Source organism: Scyliorhinus torazame, chromosome 31 (genome assembly GCF_047496885.1).
Source record: "Scyliorhinus torazame isolate Kashiwa2021f chromosome 31, sScyTor2.1, whole genome shotgun sequence".
Taxonomy (NCBI): Eukaryota; Metazoa; Chordata; class Chondrichthyes; order Carcharhiniformes; family Scyliorhinidae; genus Scyliorhinus; species Scyliorhinus torazame.
Genome location: NC_092737.1, coordinates 3,417,413 through 3,443,572, shown reverse-complemented (window position 1 = coordinate 3,443,572; position 26,160 = coordinate 3,417,413). Strand labels below are relative to the sequence as shown.

Genomic DNA, 26,160 nt, shown 5'->3' with positions numbered 1-26,160 from the left:
CCTGTTGTGTCCCTTTTCCTGTTTTTAATATCCAGTGTTACTGTCTGATGGTCAAATCTCGAGTCAATAAACCTTTGACAAACCGTCTAAACGATTGCTTTGGTCCAATGGTAACTGAGTGTGAGTTGTCCCCACACAATAAGGGGAGACGGAGATCATGGAGCAGGGATAGTGTACCCGTGTGCCTGACCACAAAGCAGATTTTAAACCACGACCGGACTAACCTAAGGGGGGTGACTGAGCCAGAGTCGAGTTCGCGCGTTCCCCCCCCCCCCAGCCTCTCTCCTCCTGTTTTGTTTCAAATGTGGTTCTGAATCCACTCGCCCAGCCTCTGCGGTCCCCAGTGGGCACTGAAGGCTTCCCAGATGCGATGGGCACGAGCGAGCTGCCTTGGCAGGGGTACCTGGCAGTGAATGTAACCACAAAAGAGAGACCGGCAGTTGGGATAGACGACCCACTCGATTGCTCACTGCCTGGATATATGAGTAGCCAAGAGGAAGCCCTCTCTCTCTTCCCCGCCCCCTCTGCATCCCGAGTCCAGACATCCGTGAGTGAGTCCAAATACTGAAAGGGGGCAGCCTGGGAAAGCCTGTGCTGTTATGGTCTCCACAAACGACGCAGGCATGTTGGGAGTCCGTGTGCTCATGCAAGCTCTGGTTGGACGGGATCACTGCATGCAGGACCCTCTGTCCCATCACCCCGATTTAGTTAAGGACATAGGAGCGGAAGTAAGGCCATTCGGCCCATCGAGTCCACTCCGCCATTCAATCATGGCTGATTAAAGGGGAGGATTCGTGTGCTGAAGCTCTCCATCGAGAGCCTCCAGGTGGCAATCAGGCACGTCGGGACGTGTCTGCGCTGCAGCTGAGGGCAAGGAGGATGAATGAGTGCAGCGGCCGACCAGGTTAAATGGCGCGGAGGGTATTCGCATGCAACAACCCTGATTACGGGGCGCTGGTGCCCAAGGGAGTGTTAAGGGCTTGGGGACAATCTCTCTGAGTGAACACTCCGCTCGGAGTCCACGGCATACCTCAAGACCTCCTTTCCCTGAGGGTTGAGCAGGACCAAGTAACTGGGTGGGGTCGGCCGTGAGTTCAAAAGATGTCATCCAGTCTCCCAGTGAGCCGGAGAAGACACAGCCAGAGTGAGTCACAGCAAAGAGTGAGTTTGGGAATTTGAAGCTAGGTGGGAATTCGAAGCTGGGTGGGGAGGAGGTGCTTTTTAACCCTGGTAAGTGACTGGGAAGTAGTTTTTCTTTTCATTGTCTTATTTATTTATTTTTCCTTTCGTTTTTTGGAGTTGTAGTTAAGTTAACCTGAGGTTTAAGACATGGCAGGAGATCCCAGACCGGTGTCATGCTCCTCGTGTGCGATGTGGGAGCTCAGGGACACGTCCACTGCCCCTGGCTCCTTCACGTGCAAGAAGTGTGTCCAGTTGCAGCTCCTGTTAGACCGCTTGACGGCTCTGGAGCTGCGGATGGACTCACTTTGCAGCATCCGCGATGCTGAGGACGTCGTGGATAGCACGTCTAGCGAGTTGGTCACACCGCAGGTGAAAGGTACTGAGGGAGATAGAAAATGGGTGACCAAAAGACAGAGCAAGAGTAGGAAGGCAGTGCAGGTGTCCCCTGCGGTCATCTCCCTGCAAAACAGATATACCGCTTTGGATACTGTTGAGGGAGATGGCTCACCAGGGGAAGGCAGCAGCAGCCAGGTTCATGGCACCGTGGCTGGCTCTGCTGCGCAGCTGGGCAGGAAGAAGAATGGCAGGGCTGTAGTGATAGGGACTCAATTGTAAGGGGAATAGACAGGCGGTTCTGCGGACATGTGCCAACGCACAAATTGACCGCCTCCAAGCCCTCCACGAAGACTTCTGCCACCCGGGGGTCACCCGATTCTACCATTTTATAAAGTCCCGCAACCTCCCCTACTCTGTGGAGGCGGTCCGTACAGTCACCAGGAACTGCCACATCTGCGCAGAGTGCAAACCGCACTTTTTCAGGCCGGATAGAGCGCACCTGATCAAGGCTTCCCGCCCCTTTGAACGCCTCCGTTTGGATTTCAAAGGGCTGCAACGCATACTTCCTGAACGTGGTGGACGAGTACTCTTGTTTCCCCTTCGCCATCCCCTGCCCCGACATGACAGCGGCCACAGTCATTAAAGCCCTTGGCACCATATTCACACTGTTCGGTTCCCCCTCGTATATCCATAGCGACAGGGGGTCCTCCTTCATGAGTGACGAGCTGCGCCAGTTCCTGCTCAGCAAGGGCATAGCCTCGAGACTCCAGGATGGTATGTTGCCTCCCTGGTGCAAGGGTCAAGGATGTCTCGGAGCGGCTGCAGGACATTCTGAGGGGGAGGGGAGGGGGGGGGGGTGTTGAACAGCCAGCTGTCGCGGTGCACATAGGCACCAACGATATAGGTAAAAAACGGGACAAGGTCCTACAAGCTGAATTTGGGGAGTTAGGAGTTGAACTAAAAAGTAGGACCTCAAAGGTAGTAATCTCAGGATTGCTACCAGTGCCACGAGCTAGTCAGAGTAGGAATGTCAGGATAGATAGGATGACTAGATAGGACGTACATTAAAAAGCAAGAGGGTAGCCAGGGAAAGGGTTGGCCCACTGAAGGATTCGCAAGGGAATCTGTGTGTAGCCAGAGGAAATGGGCGAGGTACTAAATGAATACTTTGCATTAGTATTCACCAAAGAGAAGGAATTGGTGGATGTTGAGTCTGGAGAAGTGTGTGTAGATAGCCTGGGTCACATTGAGATCCAAAAAGACGAGGTGTTGGGCGTCTTGAAAAATATTAAGGTAGGTAAGTCCCCAGGGCCTGAGGGGATCTACCCCAGAATACTGAAGGAGGCTGGAGAGGAAATTGCTGAGGCCTTGACCGAAATCTTTGGATCCTCGCTGTCTTCAGGGGATGTCCCGGAGGACTGGAGAATAGCCAATGTTGTTCCTTTGTTTAAGAAGGGTAGCAAGGATAATCCAGGGAACTACAGGCCGGTGAGCCTTGCGTCAGTGGTAGAGAAATTACTGGAGAGAGTTCTTCGAGACAGGATTTGGAAGCAAATGGAAGTATTAGTGAGAGGCAGCATGGTTTGGTGAAGGGGGGGCGTATCTCACTAACATGACAGAGTTTTTCGAAGAGGTCACAAAGATGATTGATGCAGGCCGGGCAGTGGATGTTGTCTATATGGACTTCAGTAAGGCCTTTGAAAAGGTCCCTCATGGTAGACTAGTAGGGGGATGGGAACCGATGCAGGAAGTCGGAAGGTAGTAAAACAGGAACAGAAACAAAAGGCATTAAGGGGGAAAGTGTAAGGCAGAAAGGCCAGAGTCAAAAATCAAAAAGAGTGACAGAACAAGGTACAGTGACTGAGGGGAGCTCAGAAAAAAGGATTCCAGGAAACCTTTGCATCAAAGTTAGATGAGGAAGACTGGCCTGATTGGGAAGAATTGAGTGAGACAGCACAGAGAAATGTTCAGGAAACATGAGCGCAGGGAAAGCCCCAGAAGAGAGAAGCGCCCCAACCCCCCACAGATCAGATAGTTCAGGATCCAATGAACCCAGTCATCACCCACCGCACAGCCACATCAGACGACACAGAATTTATGTACACCACCCCCTTAACAGTGACCCAATTACAGGACGCATGCGATAAAATCAAACCGTTCCTCCCCACCTCAGACCCCCACCACTTCTTTGCCAGAGTAAAGCAGCAGGCGACCATGTACGGCCTGGATGAGCGAGAGCATGTAAAGCTCACAGTTTTGAGTCTAGACCTTTCGGTCGTAGCAGCCCTTCCCGACCCACAGAATGTAGGAGGAGGCACCCTTGCAGAAATGCACACAGCGATCCTAGATGCGATTAGGTATAACCGGGGTGACCCCGTAGATGGCCTCAATAAGTGCAGGCAAAAGAAAACCGAGCACCCCACAGCGTTTGCTGGACGCCTGTGGATCCATTTCGCAGCAGTTTTCGGAGACTTAGACCGTGCCCATTTGTCCCCAGACAACATGGCGAAATGGACCCGCACCCTTATCTCCCATGCCACAGAAACAGGACAAAACGCTTGTGCCAATTATGATCCCTCAGAGGAGGCTCACAATGAGAAATGGGTCGTAAAAAGATTGTCCTGCGAACAGGATAAAGCCAATACATAGCGTTAGCATCCGTTCGGATCAGACGGACCTGAACGGAACGGACTGACGGTGTTTGGGCTCCCCCAGTTGGGTCTGCGACACCCTTTGGGATAGGTCCGGACGACCGGTCGTTGCAGCAAAAATTCGGGGACAGCCCATCGAATTTCTCTGGGACACAGGAGGGTCCCGCACCACAATAAATTCCTCCACCATGTTTCAAAAGGACACGTGGCCCACTACAGCCACCATCACCCTCAGCGGCTTTACAGGCCACTCACAGCAGGGACACATCACAGCCCCTGTACCCATTCAAATCGGCAACATCACCACCAGGCACCCCGTGGTTTTAGTCGATCAACCCCACACAGCAGAACACATTTTGGGAATTGACTTTATGAATTCCCACAACCTATCCTTTGATCCAGTCAATCAATGTGTCTGGAAAATGGCAAAATCCGCGAGAGCCCCGCAACGTTCACCATAGGAGAATATGCAAACAAGATTAGCGCAGTAGGCGAGTTTTGGTTTGACCCGACTGCGATTAGCACAGACAAGCAGGTTAGGGCAGTTCTGCAGAAGCACAGGACAGCATTCGCGACCCACAAACACGACTGTGGCCGGATGACTGGTTCAGTACAAATCACAGGACCTGACCCTAGACCCCAAAAACAGTATGGATTTCCCCACGAGGCAGAGGGAGAAATCGCAAAAGTTATCGACAGCTTATTAGAGCAAGGCGTACTCAGATCAGTAGCCTCCACTAATAATGCCCCGATTTGGCCAGTGAGAAAGCCCGATGGATCATGGCGACTGACCATCGATTACCGGGAACTCAACAAAGTCACCCCCGCAGCAGCCCCCACAGTAGCCACAAGTCCAGAGACCATGCTCAGGCAGGGACTCAACTCACAATACTTCAAGGTTTTGGATATCAGTAATGGATTCTGGTCCATTCCATTGGCAAAGGCGTGCCAGTACAAATTTGCCTTCACCTTTAAAGCTCAGCAGTACACGTGGACATGCCTGCCACAAGGATTCCACAATTCCCCCTCCATTTTCCACCGACAGCTGGCAAATGGTTTAGCCAAGTTTTCTCGACCCGAATGTCTGGTCTAATATGTAGATGACCTACTACTGCAGACAGGCACCAAGGCAGAGCACATTGAGCTTCTGTCTGAACTCCTGGAACTCCTACAGAAAATTGGATGTAAAGTTAACCCCAAAAAGGCCCAGATTTTGGAGAACAAGGTGCTATATTTGGGTACAATTATCACGCACGGTAAACGCGAGATCGAGCATAAAAGGATTGACTCGATCGCTAAATTGCCCCTTCCCCAGAACGTTTCAGCCCTCTGGTCATTTTTAGGACTGGTTGGCTACTGCCGAAACCACATTGACGGTTTCGCCAGCAAGGCAGCGCCCCTCTCAGACCTCCTAAAGAAAGGAGCCCCCTGGGAATGGCTTCCGCAGCATACGGATGCTGTGGACTCGTTGAAAAGAGCACTCAGTGCAGCCCCCGCACTACAGGTTCCAGACCCGCTTTCCCCCTATGCTATAGAGGTAGCTAGCACCGACCGCACCCTTTCGGCCGTGCTCCTCCAGGAACGGTACGAACAGTTAAGGCCCGTGGCTTACGCCTCCAGAGTTTTAGACGCTGTGGAGCAGGGATTTTCAGCCTGTGAGAGGCACCTGCTCACAGTTTTCTGGGCAGTACAATATTTTTCATATGTAACTGGACTAAATCCCATCACAACCCTCACGGAACACACACCCGCCCAACGTTTACTGGACGGACGACTTAAGGATGGTACAGTCAGCCAGATTAGAGCAGCCAGATGGACCCTTCTTTTGCAGGGACGGGACATCACCGTTAAAAGGACAAAGATCCACACTTTTTTAGCCGATAACCTACAGTACCCAGGAACCCCCCATGAATGTGACATTATCTCACCGCACCACAACACAGGCCCCTTTATTGCTAAAACACCCCCCAGAAAGATAGGTAGTTCAACCCAGAGCCCCCAGCCCACAGACATGTGCGAACCCATTAGGATATATGTGGATGGATCTTCCACAATATTAGAAGGGAAGCACATAACAGGATGCGGCATTTACGTCGAGGACGCGCAGGGATGTGCCCTAGAAGAAATAGCAATAAAACTTCCAGGACACTTAGGCGCGCAGGCGGCAGAACTTGCGGCCATCGCATACATAGTGGAACACCCAGATTCCTTCCCCAGCCCAGCAGACATATATTCAGACAGCCTCTATGTCTGCAACAGTCTTACGGAATTCCTACCCCTGTGGAAAGCAAGAGGATTTGTTTCCGCAGACGGAAAACCCCATCCCTCAGCCCATTGCTCCGCCACATTTTAGAGAGAGTACAGAACAGGACTTTTGGTATAAGTCAAAGTTCGAAGTCACCATCGTTCCTCCCCCCCTGGAAATGTAAAAGCCGACGCACTGGCTAAAGCAGGTTCCAGGCATGGATATTTTTGGACACCCCCCGAAAGCGCACCAGTGAATGCAGTTCAGGTCTCGCAGACTAAGATCGAGGATCTAGTGGAGGCCCAGAAGCAGGTCGGCAATCTCAGGGAGATTTTAAAAGGAAACTATCCAGCACCCTATGAGAGGTTTAAAAATGCTCTGACCACACATGACGGTGTTAAAAGACACCCTTTATGTGGTTCCTGAACAGGACAGGAATCAGCTGATTTGTTTGTTCCATGACGGTCATGGACATCAGGGAATTGATCCCACTACAGCCCACCTCAGGCAGCTCTGCTGGTGGCCGAGTTTGAAAGAAGATGTAATGCACTACATTGAGAATTGTCTTATCTGTGCCCAGAACAACCCGGACAGATACGCCAAAAAGGCTCAGCTCAGTCACACCCGACCCGTTAATGGCCCCTGGACTAACCTCCAGATTGATTGTATTGGACCATTGCCCCCTTGCAGGAATGGTTATAAATATGTACTCGTGGTGATAGACACGTTTACAAAATGGGTGGAAGCATTCCCAGCCAGAACGAACATGGCAAAGACCACAGCCAAGATCCTCACACACCACATCTTTACGAGATGGGAACTCCCCCGCAGCATTGAATCCGACCGAGGTTCCCATTTTACGGGACGTGTCATGAAGAACATCCTCACGATATTTGGCATTACCCAAAAATTCCACATTACATACCACCCTCAGTCGAGTGGTATCGTGGAGCGCATGAATCAGACCCTAAAATCCACCCTCATAAAAATGGTCCAGAAAAACAACACCACTTGGGACTCAGTCCTCCCTTTTGCGCTGATGTTTTTGCAAAATACAGTTTCAACTTCTACAGGTTACACTCCACACACCCTCATGACCGGACGCCCCATGAAAGGCACAGAATTTTTATTGGGGTTAGATTTGACCAGCCCCGAAGTGACGGCCCTCACACACGAGAAAGCAGTCGAACAATTAGTGGAGAATGTTCAAACGGCTCAGCGAGCAGCCGCAGCGAAATTGGGCACGAGAAAGAAACAGAGCAAGGCTTGTTTCGATAAAACAGTGCATGCGACTGAGTTCAGTGTAGGACAGCAAGTCATGCTCTCCGTATACAACCCCAGCACATTCCTGTCACCTAACTATTCGGGTCCGTACTCCATTGCAGACAAAGTAAGCCCTTCCGTCTACAAAATAAAGTACCCCAATGGAAGGACTGCTTTAATGATGGTGGCAGCAGTCATGTCGGAACAGGGGATGGCGAAAGGGAACCGGGAGTACTCATCAATCACGTTTAAGAAATACATGTTGTGGTCGGTGGAGGGGAGGGGCCCATTGAAATCCACGCTGAGGCGTTCAAAGGGGCGGGAAGCCTTCACCAGGTGCGCTTTCTCTGGCCTGTAGAAGTGCGGCTTGCACTCCGCGCAGATTTGGCAGTTTCTGGTTGGCCCTGACCTGCTCGATGGAGTGGGGCAGACTGCGGGTTTTAACAAAGTGGAAGAACCGGGTGACCCCCGGGTGGCAGAGGTTGCCGTGGAGGGTCCGGAGGCACTTGTGCCGCGGGACAGGGCATCAGGAGGCTCGTTGAGCTTCCCGGGACGATACAAGATCTTGTAATTATAGGTGGAGAGCTCGATCCTCCACCGTAAGATCTTATCATTCTTAATTTTGCCTCGCCGTGCATTGTCAAACATGAAGGCTGCCGACCGTTGGTCAGTGAGGAGAGTGAATCTCCTGCCGGCCAGGTAATGCCTCCAATGCCGCACAGCTTCGACGATGGTTGGTGTCGTGGCCCTGCTGGTCGTGGCCGCAGATGGTGACATTGCCGAGGTATGGGAATGTGGCCTGCAGACCGTACCGGTCCATCTCCCGTTAGAAGACCGAGACCCCATTTGTGACACCAAAGGGAACCCTTAGAAAGTGGTAGAGCCGCCTATCTGCTTTGAATGCAGTGTACTTGCGATCGTCTGGGCGAATGGGGAGCTGGTGTTAGGCTGGTTTAAGGTCGACTGTGGAGAAAACCTTGTATTGCGCTATCTGGTTGACCATTTCAGATATGCGGGGGAGAGGGTACGCGTCGAGCTGCGTATACCTGTTGATTAGCACAATCAATGGGCTGGTTAGCACAGGGCTAAATTGCTGGCTTTGAAAGCAGACCAAGGCAGGCCAGCAGCACGGTTCAATTCCCGTACCAGCCTCTCTGAACAGGTGTCGGAATGTGGCGAATAGGGGCCTTTCACAGTAACTTGATTTGAAGCCTACTTGTGACAATAAGCGATTTTTCATTTTTTTAATGGTCTGACTGTAGTCTATGACCATCCTATGTTTCTCCCCGGTCTTTACAACCACCACTTGAGCTCTCCAGGGGCTGTTGTTGGCCTCGATAATGCCTTCCTTTAGTAACCGTTGGACTTCCGACCTAATGAAGGTCTGGTCCTGGGCACTGTACCGTCTGCTCCTGGTGGCGACGGGTTTGCAATCGGAGGTAAGGTTTGCAAACAGGGAAGGCGGGTCGACCTTGAGGGCCGCAAGGCCGCAGACAGTGAGGGGTGGGTATGGGGCCGCCGAATTTAAACGTTAAACTTTGCAGGTTACACTGGAGGTCCAGTCCCAGGAGTGTGGCAGCGCAGAGATGGGGGAGGACGTAGAGATGGGGGAGGACGTAGAGTCGGAAGTTATTGAACTCCACGTCCTGGGCCGTGAGGTTGGCTATGCAGTACCCCTGGATCTCCACAGAGTGGGACCCAGAGGTCAGGGAGATCTTTTGTTTAATCGGGTGTACAGCGAGGGGGCAGCGTCTTTCTGTATTGGGATGGATGAAGCTCTCCGTGCTCCCAGAGTCGATCAAGCAGGATGTCTTGTGCCCGCTGATGAGTACTGACGTTGTAGCGGTTGAAAGCGTTCGGGGCCGAGACTGGTCCAGTGTCACTGAGGCAAGTTGTGGCAGACGCTGAGAGATCTCGCCGGGCGATACACGGCCACCTGAGTCAGGGTCCTGAGACGTCATCCAAGGTGGCTGCCCCCATGGATCGCACATGGTCGTCTGGGAGATCTCATCAGGCGATACATGGCCAGCCGAGTCGGGATCCTGAGACGTCATCCAAGATGGCTGCCCCCAAGAATCGCACATGGCCTGTGAGGAGAGGAATGGCAGCGGGCCCGGTTCGCCTGTGGAGACAGCGGCGGCCAACCGGGCCTGGCATCTTGCCACGAGGTGCCCCTTCTTCCCGCAGCCCTTGCAGATTGCGGATCGGGCCGTAGGCGTTGCCGGGGGGTTTGTTTTGCCTGCAGAAATAGCATCGGACCCCCCTCCCGGGATTTCCTGGCTGCCGCATTGCACAAGCTTGTGGGGAATTTAGGGGTGCTTTGGAATCAGCCGCGGGTGGGGTCCACCCTGTCCATGCGGGTACCGCGCGGTCGGGAACGTAGGCCTGGGCGTTGCAGGAGGCTACATCTAGGGAATGCACAGGTTTCTGTGCCTCTTTAAGCTCTAGCGTGTCGTCTTCTAAAATCATGCTGGATGGTAGAGGACAGCATGCCCGCAACAAAACGGGCAGGACGGTAGCATAGTGGTTAGCACAAATGCTTCACAGCTCCAGGGTCCCAGGTTCGATTCTGGCTTGGGTCACTGTCTGTGCGGAGTCTGCACATCCTCCCCGTGTGTGCGTGGGTTTCCTCCGGGTTCTCCGGTTTCCTCCCACAGTCCAAAGATGTGCGGGTTAGGTGGATTGGTCATGCTAAACTGCCCATAGTGTCCAAAATTGCCCTTAGTGTAGGGTGGGGTTACTGGGTTATGGGGATAGGGTGGAGGTGTGGACCTTGGGTGGGGTGCTCTTTCCAGGAGCCGGTGCAGACTCGATGGGCCGAATGGCCTCCTTCTGCACTGTAAATTCTGTAAAAAGCATCCCATATTAAGGGTTCGGTGTGGTCATTGGCTGAGACATATGGACAGTTATAGTTTCTACCTAACACTATAAATGCGCGGTAAAAATCGTCCAGTGATTCCCCTGGGATCTGCCGTCTGGTAGCTAAACGATGCCGAGCGTATACCTGATTCACAGTGCGGACGTGGTGCTCTTTTAACAAAGTCATTGCGTCCTCGAAACCGTCCGCGTCTTCAATAAGCGTGTAGATTTCTGGGCTCACCCTTGAGTGGAGGACTTGCATTTTCTGTTCCTCCGTCGGGGCCGTCCTGATGTACCCGTTGAAACTATCAGCCAATGTTTAAAAGTTGCTGCTGCACTTGCCGCGTGGGGGCTGATTTGTAGACACTCTGGCTTGATGCGGAGAGCAGCCATTCTTCAATTTTGTTCATTAAATTGATGCACGATCAATCACACTGAAGCGAGATTGTAGTCCAATTGAAGTCTTTAATGAACAAGTAGTTACCCCAGCAGCTCCGGGACAGAATGACTGCTGTGGGTGAAACACAGACTCTTGGTTCCGTCCAGGCAGGTTCTACCACACATACTACAGTATAAGGTACATCGCACCTAGGTACCGCGATACCCCTAATATAGCCTACCACATTCAGTATTGAACCAAAATCTAGAAATGAATCTATTCCATTTCTACCAGGCTTTGCAAGAAAACTTTGACTTTAAATTTGGAAGATTTCACCTCCAGGTAAAGAAATGCAGCAGCCGTTTTTAAAAAACAATTTTGTTCCTTTTGGTTGTTTTATAATTTGTTGAGTTGTTTTTTTTGAGGAATGAGCCGCGCGCGTATTTTCTGCCGAGACTTCTGTTGCCTTTTAAGGTAAAGAAGGAACTTTTGTAGCCATCTGGGATGGCCACGTCCCGATTACAAAATGGACACTTGCAAAGAATGCAGGGAAAATTAGACAAGACCGAAAAAGCAAGCAGGTGCAAGGTCTGCCTGTTGATTGGAGCTATAGCTCTCAGACAGGACCGGTACTGCAGAACCACCTACACAAGGCAACATTTAGGTAAACAATGCCAAGACAGACACCCCGGCGCCAGAGGAGACTAAAACAAAGCAGACCAATGTCCACCTAGGACACGCCCAGCAACCAGGGAACCCACCCCTCTATTGGAGGAAAATCGATAAGGACAATTGGGAAATGGCCCAATTAATTGGGGCCAAGTTCGAGGCCCGCCCAAAAGCACGCGAAGCCCCTTTTGGGGTATAAAAAGGATTCCCCAAGAGAGGATCACTCTCTTGGCCTTGGCTCTCAACGAGGAGAGACCTGCCTAGCAGCTACGCCAGACCAAGTAAGATCCAAGTCAACGCATGCTACGAGATAGACGCTCCTAGTTGCTACCCTGTAAACAGCTCAACCCAGCAGCCTCAGAACCGAGCAACGGCCATTGTTCCTCTGACTGAGTGGGCACCCGAAGCTAAGTCTAGGCTTTTATAAATAGTGATAGGTTAGGCTGTAGAATTTTATGCATGAGTAGGTTTGACTGTGTGTAAATAAATGAGCATTGCTTTTGAACTTACTAACTGGTGTATCGAGTCTTTGGTCAGTATTCGGTTCTGAACCTTGTGGCGGTGTCGAGAGATACCTGGCGACTCCTGAGCAAACGTAATTAAACAGCCAAATTAAGAGACAACAGCAAGTTAGCAACACTTTATTGGGGGTTTGGGGGAGCAAGTCGCACCAAAACTTTGCCCCAGCAGAGGTTGTGGCTCCGCTGCGGGAAGATAGTGCCAGGGTTGGGGAGGGGGATTAACAGGGGCCAGTGGCTGGGAGAGGGGCTGTGACCCGGCCAAGTTCAGGGAGCCGATCGTAAGCTGTTTGCTGGGGGGTGGGAGACTGGGGGTTGTTCTCGGGGGGAGGCTCGGGGGGGGGGGGGGGGGGTGGATTGATACCAGGCTGAGTGCAGAAGACCCGCCCAGATCTCAAGCCTCTTCCTTGTTGAAATTGAGTTGAAATCGCTCAGCATCCTGACCCAGCAGTCACTCTGCGTGCCGGCTCTGCCTAGTGTGTCTCTGCGCTGCACAGAACTCTCGCTCTTACTCAGGATGGCTTGGAATGACGTAATTTTACTGCTGATGGTGCCGCTTGTTCGAGATGCTGCAATTTTCGGCAAAACGGGCGAATGTTGGGGCGCTTATCAGCAAGGGAACTTCAAGAACATTCCAGTAAGTCCCAGAGAAACCTGTGTAAACTCCAGCCCCGACTCTGTAATACCCAGCCCCAACTCTGCAAACCCCAGCCCCAACTCTGCAAACCCCAGCCCCAACTCTGTAAACCCCAGCCCCAACTCTGTAAACTCCAGCCCCAACTCTGTAAACTCCAGCCCCAACTCTGTAAACTCCAGCCCCAACTCTGTAAACTCCAGCCCCAACTCTGTAAACCCCAGCCCCAACTCTGTAAACTCCCGGCCCCAACTCTGTAAACTCCAGCCCCAACTCTGTAAACCCCAGCCCCGACTCTGTAAACTCCAGCCCCAACTCTGTAAACCCCCAGCCCCAACTCTGCAAACCCCAGCCCCGACTCTGTAAACCCCAACTCTGTAAACCCCAGCCCCGACTCTGTAAACCCCAGCCCCGACTCTGTAAACCCCAGCCCCGACTCTGTAAACTCCAGCCCCGACTCTGTAAACCCCATCCCCGACTCTGTAAACCCCATCCCCGACTCTGTAAACCCCAACTCTGTAAACTCCAGCCCCAACTCTGTAAACCCCCAGCCCCAACTCTGTAAACCCCAGCCCCGACTCTGTAAACCCCAGCCCCAACTCTGCAAACCCCAGCCCCAACTCTGTAAACCCCCAGCCCCAACTCTGTAAACCCCAGCCCCAACTCTGTAAACCCCAGCCCCAACTCTGTAAACCCCAGCCCCAACTCTGTAAACCCCCAGCCCCAACTCTGCAAACCCCAGCCCCAACTCTGCAAACCCCAGCCCCAACTCTGTAAACCCCCAGCCCCGACTCTGTAAACTCCAGCCCCGACTCTGTAAACCCCAACTCTGTAAACTCCAGCCCCAACTCTGTAAACCCCCAGCCCCAACTCTGTAAACCCCAGCCCCAACTCTGTAAACTCCAACCCCAACTCTGTAAACCCCAGCCCCAACTCTGCAAACCTCCAGCCCCAACTCTGTAAACTCCAGCCCCAACTCTGTAAACTCCAGCCCCAACTCTGCAAACCCCAGCCCCAACTCTGCAAACCCCCAGCCCCAACTCTGCAAACCCCACCCCCGACTCCGCAAACCTCCAGCCCCAACTCTGCAAACCACAGCCCCAACTCTGCAAACCCCCAGCCCCAACTCTGCAAACCCCAGCCCCGACTCTGCAAACCTCCAGTCCCAACTCTGCAAACCCCAGCCCCAACTCTGTAAACTCCAGCCCCAACTCTGTAAACCCCAGCCCCGACTCTGTAAATCCCAGCCCCAACTCTGTAAACCCCAGCCCCAACTCTGTAAACCCCAGCCCCAACTCTGTAAACCCCAGCCCCAACTCTGTAAACTCCCGGCCCCAACTCTGTAAACTCCAGCCCCAACTCTGTAAACCCCAGCCCCGACTCTGTAAACTCCAGCCCCAACTCTGTAAACCCCCAGCCCCAATTCTGCAAACCCCAGCCCCGACTCTGTAAACCCCAACTCTGTAAACCCCAGCCCCGACTCTGTAAACCCCAGCCCCGACTCTGTAAACCCCAGCCCCGACTCTGTAAACTCCAGCCCCGACTCTGTAAACCCCATCCCCGACTCTGTAAACCCCATCCCCGACTCTGTAAACCCCAACTCTGTAAACTCCAGCCCCAACTCTGTAAACCCCCAGCCCCAACTCTGTAAACCCCAGCCCCGACTCTGTAAACCCCAGCCCCAACTCTGCAAACCCCAGCCCCAACTCTGTAAACCCCCAGCCCCAACTCTGTAAACCCCAGCCCCAACTCTGTAAACCCCAGCCCCAACTCTGTAAACCCCCAGCCCCAACTCTGTAAACCCCAGCCCCAACTCTGCAAACCCCAGCCCCAACTCTGCAAACCCCAGCCCCAACTCTGTAAACCCCCAGCCCCGACTCTGTAAACTCCAGCCCCGACTCTGTAAACCCCAACTCTGTAAACTCCAGCCCCAACTCTGTAAACCCCCAGCCCCAACTCTGTAAACCCCAGCCCCAACTCTGTAAACTCCAGCCCCAACTCTGTAAACCCCAGCCCCAACTCTGCAAACCTCCAGCCCCAACTCTGTAAACTCCAGCCCCAACTCTGTAAACTCCAGCCCCAACTCTGCAAACCCCAGCCCCAACTCTGCAAACCCCCAGCCCCAACTCTGCAAACCCCACCCCCGACTCTGCAAACCTCCAGCCCCAACTCTGCAAACCACAGCCCCAACTCTGCAAACCCCCAGCCCCAACTCTGCAAACCCCAGCCCCGACTCTGCAAACCTCCAGTCCCAACTCTGCAAACCCCAGCCCCAACTCTGTAAACTCCAGCCCCAACTCTGTAAACCCCAGCCCCGACTCTGTAAATCCCAGCCCCAACTCTGTAAACCCCAGCCCCAACTCTGTAAACCCCAGCCCCAACTCTGTAAACCCCAGCCCCAACTCTGTAAACCCCAGCCCCAACTCTGTAAACCCCCAGCCCCAACTCTGTAAACTCCAGCCCCAACTCTGTAAACTCCAGCCCCAACTCTGTAAACCCCAGCCCCAACTCTGTAAACCCCAGCCTCGACTCTGTAAACCCCAGCCTCGACTCTGTAAACCCCAGCCCCGACTCTGTAAACCCCCATCCCCGACTCTGTAAACCCCCAGCCCCGACTCTGTAAACTCCAGCCTCGACTCTGTAAACCCCAGCCCCGACTCTGTAAACCCCCAGCCCCAACTCTGTAAACCCCAGCCCCAACTCTGTAAACTCCAGCCCCGACTCTGTTTACCCCCAGCCCCGACTCTGTAAACCCCAGCCCCGACTCTGTAAACCCCAGCCCCGACTCTGCAAACCCCCAGCCCCAACTCTGTAAACCCCCAGCCCCAACTCTGTAAACCCCAGCCCCAACTCTGTAAACCCCAGCCCCAACTCTGTAAACCCCAGCCCCAACTCTGTAAACCCCAGCCCCGACTCTGTAAACCCCAGCCCCGACTCTGTAAACCCCAGCCTCGACTCTGTAAACCCCGACTCTGTAAACCCCAGCCCCGACTCTGCAAACCCCAGCCCCGACTCTGTAAACCCCAGCCCCAACTCTGCAAACCCCCGCCCCAACTCTGTAAACCCCAGCCCCAACTCTGTAAACCCCAGCCCCAACTCTGTAAACCCCAGCCCCAATTCTGTAAACCCCAGCCCCGACTCTGTAAACCCCCCAGCCCCGACTCTGTAAACCCCCCAGCCCCGACTCTGTAAACCCCCAGCCCCGACTCTGTAAACCCCAGCCCCAACTCTGTAAACCCCAGCCCCAACTCTGTAAACCCCAGCCCCAACTCTGCAAACTCCAGCCCCAACTCTGTAAACCCCAGCCCCAACTCTGTAAACCCCAGCCCCAACTCTGTAAACCCCAGCCCCGACTCTGCAAACTCCAGCCCCGACTCTGCAAACTCCAGCCCCAACTCTGCAAACTCCAGCCCCGACTCTGCAAACCCCAGCCCCGACTCTGTAAACCCCAGCCCCGACTCTGTAAACCCCCATCCCCGACACTGTAAACCCCCGGCCCCAACTCTGTAAACCCCAGCCCCAACTCTGCAAACTCCAGCCCCAACTCTGTAAACCCCGACTCTGTAAACCCCAGCCCCAACTCTGTAAACCCCCAGCCCCAACTCTGTAAACCCCAGCCCCAACTCTGTAAACCCCAGCCCCGACTCTGTAAACCCCAGCCCCAACTCTGTAAACCCCCAGCCCCAACTCTGTAAACTCCAGCCCCGACTCTGTAAACTCCAGCCCCAACTCTGTAAACCCCAGCCCCGACTCTGTAAACACCAGCCCCGACTCTGTAAACTCCAGCCCCAACTCTGTAAACCCCAGCCCCGACTCTGTAAACCCCAGCCCCGACTCTGTAAACCCCCAGCCCCAACTCTGTAAACTCCAGCCCCGACTCTGTAAACTCCAGCCCCGACTCTGTAAACTCCAGCCCCGACTCTGTAAACCCCCAGCCCCAACTCTGTAAACCCCAGCCCCTACTCTGTAAACCCCAGCCCCGACTCTGTAAACCCCAGCCCCGACTCTGTAAACCCCCAGCCCCAACTCTGTAAACCCCAGCCCCAACTCTGTAAACCCCAGCTCCAACTCTGTAAACCCCAGCCCCAACTCTGTAAACTCCAGCCCCACTCTCTCCCCCTCTGTCGGAGCTCCCGCCCCCCATTCTCTCTCTGTGGAGGCCCCCATCCCGCCACTGTCTCTGTGGGACTGCCCCCCACCCCATACTCTCTCTCTGTGGGAGCCCCCCACCACCCACTGTCTCTCGGTGCGAGCCCCCCCCCCACCCCACCCCACCCTCACTCTCTCTGTGGGAGCCCCCTCCCCACTCTCACTCTGTGGGAGCCCCTCACTCCCCACTCTGTCTCCGTGGGAGCCCCCCCACCCCCCACTCTCTCTCTGTGGGAGCCCCCCCCACGCCCCCACTCTATCTCTGCGGGGCCCCCCACCACCCACTCTCTATCTGTGGGAGACCCCCTACTCTCTCTCTGTGGGAGACCCCCCACTCTCTCTCTGTGGGAGACCCCCCACTCTCTCTCTGTGGGAGACCCCCCCCCCACTCTCTCTCTGTGGGAGCCCCCCACCACCCACTGTCTCTCTGTGGGAGCCCCCCCCCCACACCCTCACTCTATGTCTGTGGGAGCCCCTCCCACCCCACTCTCTCTCTGTGGGAGAACCCCCACTCTCTCTCTGTGGGAGACCCCCCACTCTCTCTCTGTGGGAGACCCCCCACTCTCTCTCTGTGGGAGCCCCCCACCACCCACTGTCTCTCTGTGGGAGCCCCACACTCCCCAGTCTATCTCTGTGGGAGCCCACCCCCACTCCCTCTCTTGGGAGACCCCATCCACCACTCTCTCTCTGTGGGAGACCCTCCCCACTCTCCCTCTGTGAGAGACCCTCCCCACTCTCTCTCTGTGGGAGCCCCCCACCACCCACTGTCTCTCTGTGGGAGCCCCCCCCCACACCACCACTCTCTCTGGGAGTCCCCCACCCCACTCTCTCTGTGGGAGCCCCCCACCCCCCACTCTCTGTGCGAGCCCCCCCCCCCCCCGCACACTCACTGTGAGAGCCCCCCACCCCCCACTCTCTCTCTGTGTGAGCCCCCCCTCCACACTCACTCTCTGTGGGAGCCCCCCACCCCCCACTCTCTCTGTGTGAGCCCCCCCACCCCCCACTCTCTCTGTGGGAGCCCGCCCACCCTCCACTCTCTCTCTGTCGGAGCCCTCCCCTCCCCCCCCCCCACTCTCTCTGTGGGAGCCCCCCCACCTCCCAATTTCTCTGTGGGAGTCCCCCTACCCTCCACTCTCTCTCTGTCGGAGCCCCCCCCCCACTCTCTCTCTGTGGGAGCCCCCCCATTCCCCACCCTCTCTCTGTGGGAGACCACCCCCACTCTCTGTGGGAGCCCCCCACCACCCCCCACTCCCCACTCTCTCTCTGTGGGAGTGCCCCCCACCCACCCCACTCTCTCTCTATGGGAGACCTCCCCCACTCTCTCTCTGTGGGAGCCCCCCACCCCCCCCCCCCACTCTCTCTCTGTGGGAGCCCCCCACCCCCCCCACTCTCTCTCTGTGGGAGTGCCCCCCACCCACCCCACTCTCTCTCTGTGGGAGACCACCCCCACTCTCTCTCTGTGGGAGAGCCCCCCACTCTCTCTCTGTGGGAGTGCTGTTGCCAATTCGCACCGGAGACGCTATTAATGTTGCTCTTTTCATGAGTGGAATACTATCCCACCAGCGTCATCAATAATGTTGCCAGGTCTGGGGTATCTACTTTAGTCAGATATTAGTCTGACCGTTATTAATGAGGATATTGCTTTCAGAGTCGCCAGGTATCAAATGATACCACCACAAGGTTCAACCGGATATCGATCAAGCATCAACAACCAGTCAGTTATTTAAGTTCAAGAATAGTTTATTTACACACAAGATTAACTCACACATGCAACACAGAAACACTACAAGCTAAATTATACCTAACACTACAACAACCTGTACTTAACGTCAGGCACCCGGCTTTGGCAGAGGAACAAGGCCTTTGTTTGGATCTGGAGTGGCTGGGTCTGGAGAGGCAACTTCGGTTCTGCTGGGCTCATCCGTCTGGTAGCGATCGTTGATCTTGAACTTGCTTCTGGTGGTGGTGCAGGTGGCTTCAGGTATAGGCCGGGCCGAAGAGGTCCGGTGTGCCAGGGCCAAAAGAGGTCGAACACATGGCAGTGTCTCTCTTTATCCTTCGAAGGTTTCGCGCTCTTTCGGGCGGTCATGAGCTTTGGACCCAATAATTCGGCAGCTTCGATTACTGCCTTCGATTTGAGCCAATAAAGGGGCGGGTGCCTTGATGGCTGGGCGTGTCCTGAGCGCCCATTGACCATGGCTGTTTGGGCTTCCTGGGTGAAGGGAGTGGTGCCGATGTGTCTGGATCTGTATCTGATACCTGAGTATCAGTCCTTTGCCCTGGGGAAATGGGCCATTAGAATGCAAATCGACTCGGGCAGTACTGTCTGGTTCCCTGTTTGCAAATATACATTTAGGCTCTGAGTTTGCCTGAATCCTGTTGGCCATATTTCCCTTGAGCCTTTGCAAGTGTCCATGTTTCCTTTGTAAGTGGCCATCCCAGATGGCGACAGTCCGTCCTCTTGATCCTAAATGTGAAGAGTGGTGGATCACAATACTGATCCTTCATCTGTTCTTTGGTGTGCTGGGTACCGTTGGTCAAGGACAGGTTCTATACGACTCTGTCCTATGTATTGGAGCATTTACCATTTTATTTCCAATGCATCACACATTTATAAATTCTAAGGGGGCACTATAACATTTCATCATTCATTTAACGTCTTTACACAAGGGGAACCTCTAACTGTCCTTACCTAAACTACACTTATGCTGTTGGCAAATAACAAAAGGAACTTATATTACCGTAAAAAAAATGTAAACAACAGCAGCATCACATTTCTGCCCAACTCATTACATTTACAAAAAACGCAAACTTTATTCATCAGGGAAAGGGGTTCAAAATGCTTGTGGGGTCTGTTGAATTCCACTGGAAGGGGCTCGGAGTGCATATATCTGGGAGCGGGAGGCTCGCCTTCACCATTTTCGAAGTCTAAGTGTCTGAAGGACACTGCAGAGTATTGCAATTACCAATAGGGCTTCTACCGTGTATGAGAGGGAATACCATTTTACGATGTTTTCGCACCATGTGGGGGTGTCAATGTTTATTTTCATGTGAGGTGTGGTGTCCGGGCTCAGGGTCTCGTATTGTATGGTCATGTTTGGGGCCAGTGTGGTGTGAGTTCCAGGGACCGTCGACGCGCGCGACTGCAGTGATCCAACGATGATCATAATGGAGGTCATCACTTCTGTCTTCATCTTGTCTTTTTGTTCCTTGTATCTTCGTCTATTCCTGGGGGTTGAAACAATATTTGTTCTTACTTTTGTTTAATATCTCGTTTGTCTGTCTTTCTCTCCTTAACTTCAATTGCCCATTAGAATCATCACCACGTGTGACTCCCTCATTTTCTTTTTGAAATGACCACTTTGGAGATAAGACATCCGGAAAAAACATTATTTCAAAGAACAAGGAATCTCGCAGCTTGAGGGTGATGCGTTGAGTGGACGGACAGTTTCTCTGGCCAGTGTTGAGGTAGTTTGCATACAGCAGCAAATTCTGTTCCAACCAAGTGTGTCAAACATGTAAATAGCAGGTGGGGTAGCGACCCAGAGTCGCTGAAAGTAAAGAGCCGTGTGCAGAGGCTGTGCAAAGAGCATCCTTTAAACCACATGCAAAAAAGAACAGATCAGGGGAATCAAAGACTTGCCAGAACATTAGAACATTACAGCGCAGTACAGGCCCTTCGGCCCTCGATGTTGTGCCGACCTGTGAAACCACTCTAAAGCCCATCTACACTATTCCCTTATCGTCCATATGTCTATCCAATGACCATTTAAATGCCCTTAATGTTGGCGAGTCCACTACTGTTGTAGGCAGGGAATTCCACACGCTTACTACTCTCTAAGTAAAGAACCTACCTCTGACATCTGTCTTATATCTATCTCCCCTCAATTTAAAGCTATGTCCCCTCATGCTGGACATCACCATCCGAGGAAAAAGGCTCTCACTGTCCACCCTCTCCAATCCTCCGATCATCTTGTAAGCCTCTTATTAAGTCACCTCCTAACCTTCTTCTCTCTAACGAAAACAGCCTCAAGTCCCTCAGCCTTTCCTCATAAGATCTTCCCTCCATACCAGGCAACATTCTGGTAAATCTCCTCTGCACCCTTTCCAATGCTTCCACATCCTTCCTATAATGCGGCGACCAGAATTGCACGCAATAGTCCATATGCGGCCGCAGCAGTTTTGTACAGCTGCAACATGACCTCATGGCTCCGAAACTCAATCCCTCTACCAATAAAAGCTAACACACCGTACGCCTTCTTAACAACCCTCTCAACCTGGGTGGCAACTTTCAGGGATCTATGTACATGGACACCGAGATCTCTCTGCTCATCCACACTGCCAAGAATCTTACCATTAGCCCAGTACTCTGTCTTCCTGTTATTCCTTCCAAAATGAATCACCTCACACTTTTCTGCATTAAACTCCATTAGAGACAGTAAATAGTTTTTAAAAACGTTTCCAAATCAGTGATGGGAACATGAGGTGCGTATGAGCCGCGGCAGGGCAAGAATGGGTGGAATCCCCGGGTAGGGCGGTGATCAGTGCTGTTGCTCCACTACCCAAGCGTGGCTGACAGAATACGCAGGGGGTCCTCGGGCAGGGCGGCGATTAGTGCCGTTATTTCACTGCCTGGGTGACCTTACACGAGCGGAAAGAATTTGTAACATATGGACTCCGACTGTGCAGACGAGTAATCATGACTGCATCAAGATATTTAGTGGAGGGGCGACATTAATTAAACACCCGAGACCCGAAGAATAAAGTGTATAAAGAAATTCCAGAAATCAAGGTGGGCAGGCGCCATCAGAAAATAGGACACCGTGAATCTCAATCGGTTCCTTTTTCTCATCATCTGGACACCTCAGGGTTCCATTTCAAAAAGCGTCGTAAAAGGGCTACCATAACGGGAGTCAGATTCTGAGTCATCGCCATCTCCCGGTTGCCAAACACGTGTCTGGCATTTTTGTGCCGTGGCCCCGTGGGCCGTCGTGGGATGCGAATCGTCGTTCCGTATCAATCGACAAGAGTTATTGCGGTGCCAATGGGGAATTCTTTGGTTAGAAGGGGCGGTAGCTGCAACGGGCAAATTTCTGTCGTCGGGCGGTGGTGGTGGCTCTGGCTGTGACAATGAAAGGGGGTATGAGGTGCCAAACATACCTTGGTCAGGGTTCCTGGGGCTGGAGCGACTGGGGCCTGGGCAGTTGTGCCATTGGTCGTTGATTTCAAATAAATCTGGAGTGCTGTCGCTAGCGTCCGAACCAAGTTCAAAGTGGAAAGTCGTTCCTGGGGCGGACACAAGGTCGGGTCTGTGGACGTGCTGTCCTGGCTGGGGAAGGGTCGCACTAGGTTGTCAGTGGGTGGGGCATAATCATCTGCTATTGCCAGGGAGACGCGGTGTGAGTGGCTGCACTGGGTTCCATAAACCTTAAGTTGGTTGATATGAAAATGAGAGTTTGGCTCAAGATAGAATAGAACTTTATGGGAAAACAGAATGTCAAATAGAGCTTTGTGTAAGCTGGAATGTCAAGGCAGGCTTTGTAGCAAGCTTTGTAATCATTTCTGCTTTTGCACCAGATAAATTGCAGTAACGGCCTTGGGAATGGTTGCTAACTTTAAAGATAACTATGACTGAGCCGAAAGCACAGACAGAATGCCAGGGGGCTGTTCTCAGAAAAGAAAGTGTCATAAAATGTATATAAACTGCTGTTGGATGTATTAACTTTGGCTTGCTGTTGTACCTCTCCGAGATACAGTGGTGTAGCTCCGGCCGAGAATAAACATACGATTAAGAAACTTGGTGTTCGATCATTTCATCCGGACTGAAGGGAAACAAATTCTCATTTGGTGGCAGCGGTGGGATCTCAACGAGCCTCGCCAGGAGCAGTCGGTGTAACTGACAGATCGTGTCCGGAGGCAAAGGAAGGATCGGGCCCCCAAATGTGAGTACCCTTGTTACCACTTTGGTTTCCCCCTCCGCTGTACCGAGTGCGACCTGGTCCTACCGTCAGTTTCTGGAGAGACTCTTACGAGATCCAGGTCAGTCCGGCGAACCCGTTAGAGACAGGGTTAGAGGCCCGTTAGAGGTTAGAGTCCTCTTCGAATCAGGGTTAGAGGCCCGTACGAGGTTAGAGTCCTCTTCGAATCAGGGTTAGAGGCCCGTGCGCGAGGGTTAGAGGCCCGTGCGCGAGGGTTAGAGGCCCTCGGCTGAAGAAAGGTGCTTGGCTGATGATGATCCTTCTGGTTGCTTGATACCTTCGCGATAAAAGGTTGCCCTTAAAACAAGTGATTGTCTCAACCAGTGTCTTGACTTGTTCGACACTCCGGGTTGACTATTGGCTACAGCGGAGAACGGATAACTCCGTCTAAATTATAGTACTTCCCATCAGGTGCAGGTGACGCCTTAAAGTCCACAATAAACAGGGTTTCACCATCGCGTACCCTGTCGGAACACTCAAACAATTGGCTAAGCCTCCTGATTGGATAACGGGGCAGGATAACCCCGTTTAAAATCTTGATTGAATAAGCGATTTAGGATCGCCATCAAAATTAAATAGGTAACCACAAGGATCATCCGAGGATAGGAGACAATGGGTAAATCTCTGGATAGCACCTCTGATAGTGGAAGCGCGCTTCAGACTCTTTGCGAACAGTATCCGGAACATTCTAAGCAGCTGCGGCGGTTGTCGGGGGAATTGCATAAGAATTTGGGAAAGGGGGAATGGCCCCTGGGAGGATCAAAAGATTTGCCTCCGGTTATAGAGGCACAGCAGATTATTTGGCAACATAACCGTAGCTCCACGGCTAAGAAATTGATTGAGTTATGGCGGGAGTACTGCCAAAAATTTAAAAATACATCTTTATTGGCTAGTTGGCAGGCTAACGCTTTAAAGTTGGGTATTGAATTAACAGAAGGGGGAATTGTTAAAACTGCGCAGGTTTTGAGAAAGGAATGTGTCCACCATAGAAAAAGGCCTAAGTCTGTAAAAAAAAAAAACATTTCTAAATCGGGACCGTGCGGACAAATGGCCGGCCTTGCCTTGACCAAGGGAGACGATGAGGATGACCCTGAAAATTGGCAATATAGGGGACGACTGACCGTTCCCCCGCCACTACCACCGCCTCCACCTTACATTCCCCCCTGACCATAAAACCATCCTGACTTTCCATTAGGATATGTTATTTTATATACCGAGGGGCTTACTTTATCTGAAATCAAGTAGGGTCCTGCAAATTTAGGGGAGAGGAATGAACTGGGGTTATGTAGGGAAGCCATCACCTGCTGACCGGCTGTATATTCTACTGGGTGTACTGTTTTATCAAAGCAGGTCTTACTCTGCTTTTTTCTAGCGCCTAGTCGGACAGCTGCAGTGAGCTGGGCTGCCTTAATAATTTCCGTAAGAAGTCTTACAACACCAGGTTAAAGTCCAACAGGTTTGTTTCGAATCACTAGCTTTCGGAGCGCTGCTCCTTCCTCACCTGATTCGAAACAAACCTGTTGGACTTTAACCTGGTGTTGTAAGATTTATTACTGTGCTCATCCCAGTCCAACGCCGGCATCTCCACATCATTAATAATTTCCATTGTCTGTTGGACTGCTTTTTCGTGGGTGAGGGCGGTGACCGTGGGGCTGGTCAAATCAAGTCCTAATAAATATTCAGTGCCTTTCATGGTTCGTCCGGGCATAAGAGTGTGGGGGGTGAAACCTGTGGAACTTGATACTGTGTTCCTAATAAACATCAATGCAAATTGAGAACTGTGTCCCACGTAGTGTTGTGCTGTTGCACCATTTTCCTGATAGTCGCTTTTGGGGTTCTGTTCATCCGTTCCACAATGCCGCAGCATTGTGGGTGACAGGCAATATGGAATTTTTGTTTTATCCCAACAGTCGTTAAAACATTCTGCATCGCTCTTCCTGTCACATGTGAACCTTGATCCGATTCAATGCTGCGGGGGAGTCCCCAGCGTGTAAATATTTGCTGTGTTAAAATCTTGGCTGTTGGCTTAGCCGTGTTTGTCCTGGAGGGAAATGCTTTCACCCATTTTGTGAAGGTGTCGATCACCAACACATATTTGAAACCAGTTCTGCATGGGGAGAGGGGACCAATATAATCTAGTTGTAAATTCGTCCATGGGCCATTAAGGGGGGTGGGGGGGTCTTAACTGACCTTTCCTGGAGTATCTTTTGGATTATTTTGAGCGCAAATTAAACAATTTTCAGTATAATGTGTGACGTCTGCTTTTAAATCGGGCCACAAGCACAAAGGTCTTAAGTGGGCAATGGTGGTTCCTATCCCCTGATGTTCGTGTCCGTCATGAAATTGACAAATAATCTGGTTCCTGTCCTGGATGGAGAGCACATAAATTCCATTCTTTAAAATTATTCCGTCCTGTACCGTCAGTGTGTCTTTGAATTTGTCATAGGGGGCTGGGGAGTTACCGTTTAGAACTTGCTGAAGAGTGTCGCCTGCCTTTTGGGCCTGTGCTAAATCTTGGATATTTGTCTGCGAGACCTGGACTGCGTGTACTGGGGCACTCTCGGGGGGGGTTGCCAAAAGTGACTGTGTCGTGATCCTGCCTTTGCTAGGGCGTCTGCTTTTACGTTACCGGGTGGGGACGAACGATGATGGCTTCTGACTTTTATTATGCCATATGTGCGGTCTTTCGCTGTTTCAAGAATGTGCTTCAGTAATGGCGCTGAGGGTCGGGGTTTACCGTTGGCGGATATGAATTCTCTAGATTCCCACAGGGGCAGGAATTCTGTCAAACTGTTACAGACATATAAACTGTCCGAATATATATCTGCGGGGGTCGGGAAAGAATCTGGGTGCTGCACTATATATGCAATTGCTGCTAATTCGACTGCCTGCGATCCTAAGTGACCTGGTAATTTTAGCGATATCTCCTCTAATGCGCGTCCCTGCGCGTCTTCCACATATATGCCACATCCTGTAATCCTTTTTCCATTATCTTTAAAAACATTTTTTTACAGTACCCAATTCATGTTTTCCAATTTTAGGGGCAATTTAGCGTGGCCAATCCACCTACCCTGCACATCTTTGGGTTGTGGGGGTGAGACCCACGCAAACAATGGTAGAATGTGCAAACTCCGCACGGACAGTGACCCAGAGCCGGGATCGAACCTGGGACCTTGGCACTGTGAGGTAGCAGTGCTAAGCACTGCGCCACCGAGCCGCCCCTTTTTCCATTATCAATGGTGGAGGAGCCATCTACATAAATTTTTAAAGAGTTATCTGTGGTCGGGGGATTCTGTG

At 52.4% G+C, this 26,160-nt stretch overlaps 1 protein-coding gene across 1 annotated transcript in view; it reads left to right on the top strand.

Annotated features, from left to right (window-relative positions):
- The first annotated feature begins 12,482 nt into the window (after positions 1 to 12,482).
- The window catches only part of LOC140404794 (profilin-1-like), a 37,302-nt gene continuing 23,624 nt past the window's right edge, over positions 12,483 to 26,160 (top strand). Inside the window, exon 1 of the mRNA XM_072493531.1 lies at positions 12,483 to 12,739. Within this exon, the coding sequence (XP_072349632.1) occupies positions 12,620 to 12,739 (120 nt within the window). The 5' untranslated portion in view covers positions 12,483 to 12,619. The remainder of the gene's footprint in view (positions 12,740 to 26,160) is intronic.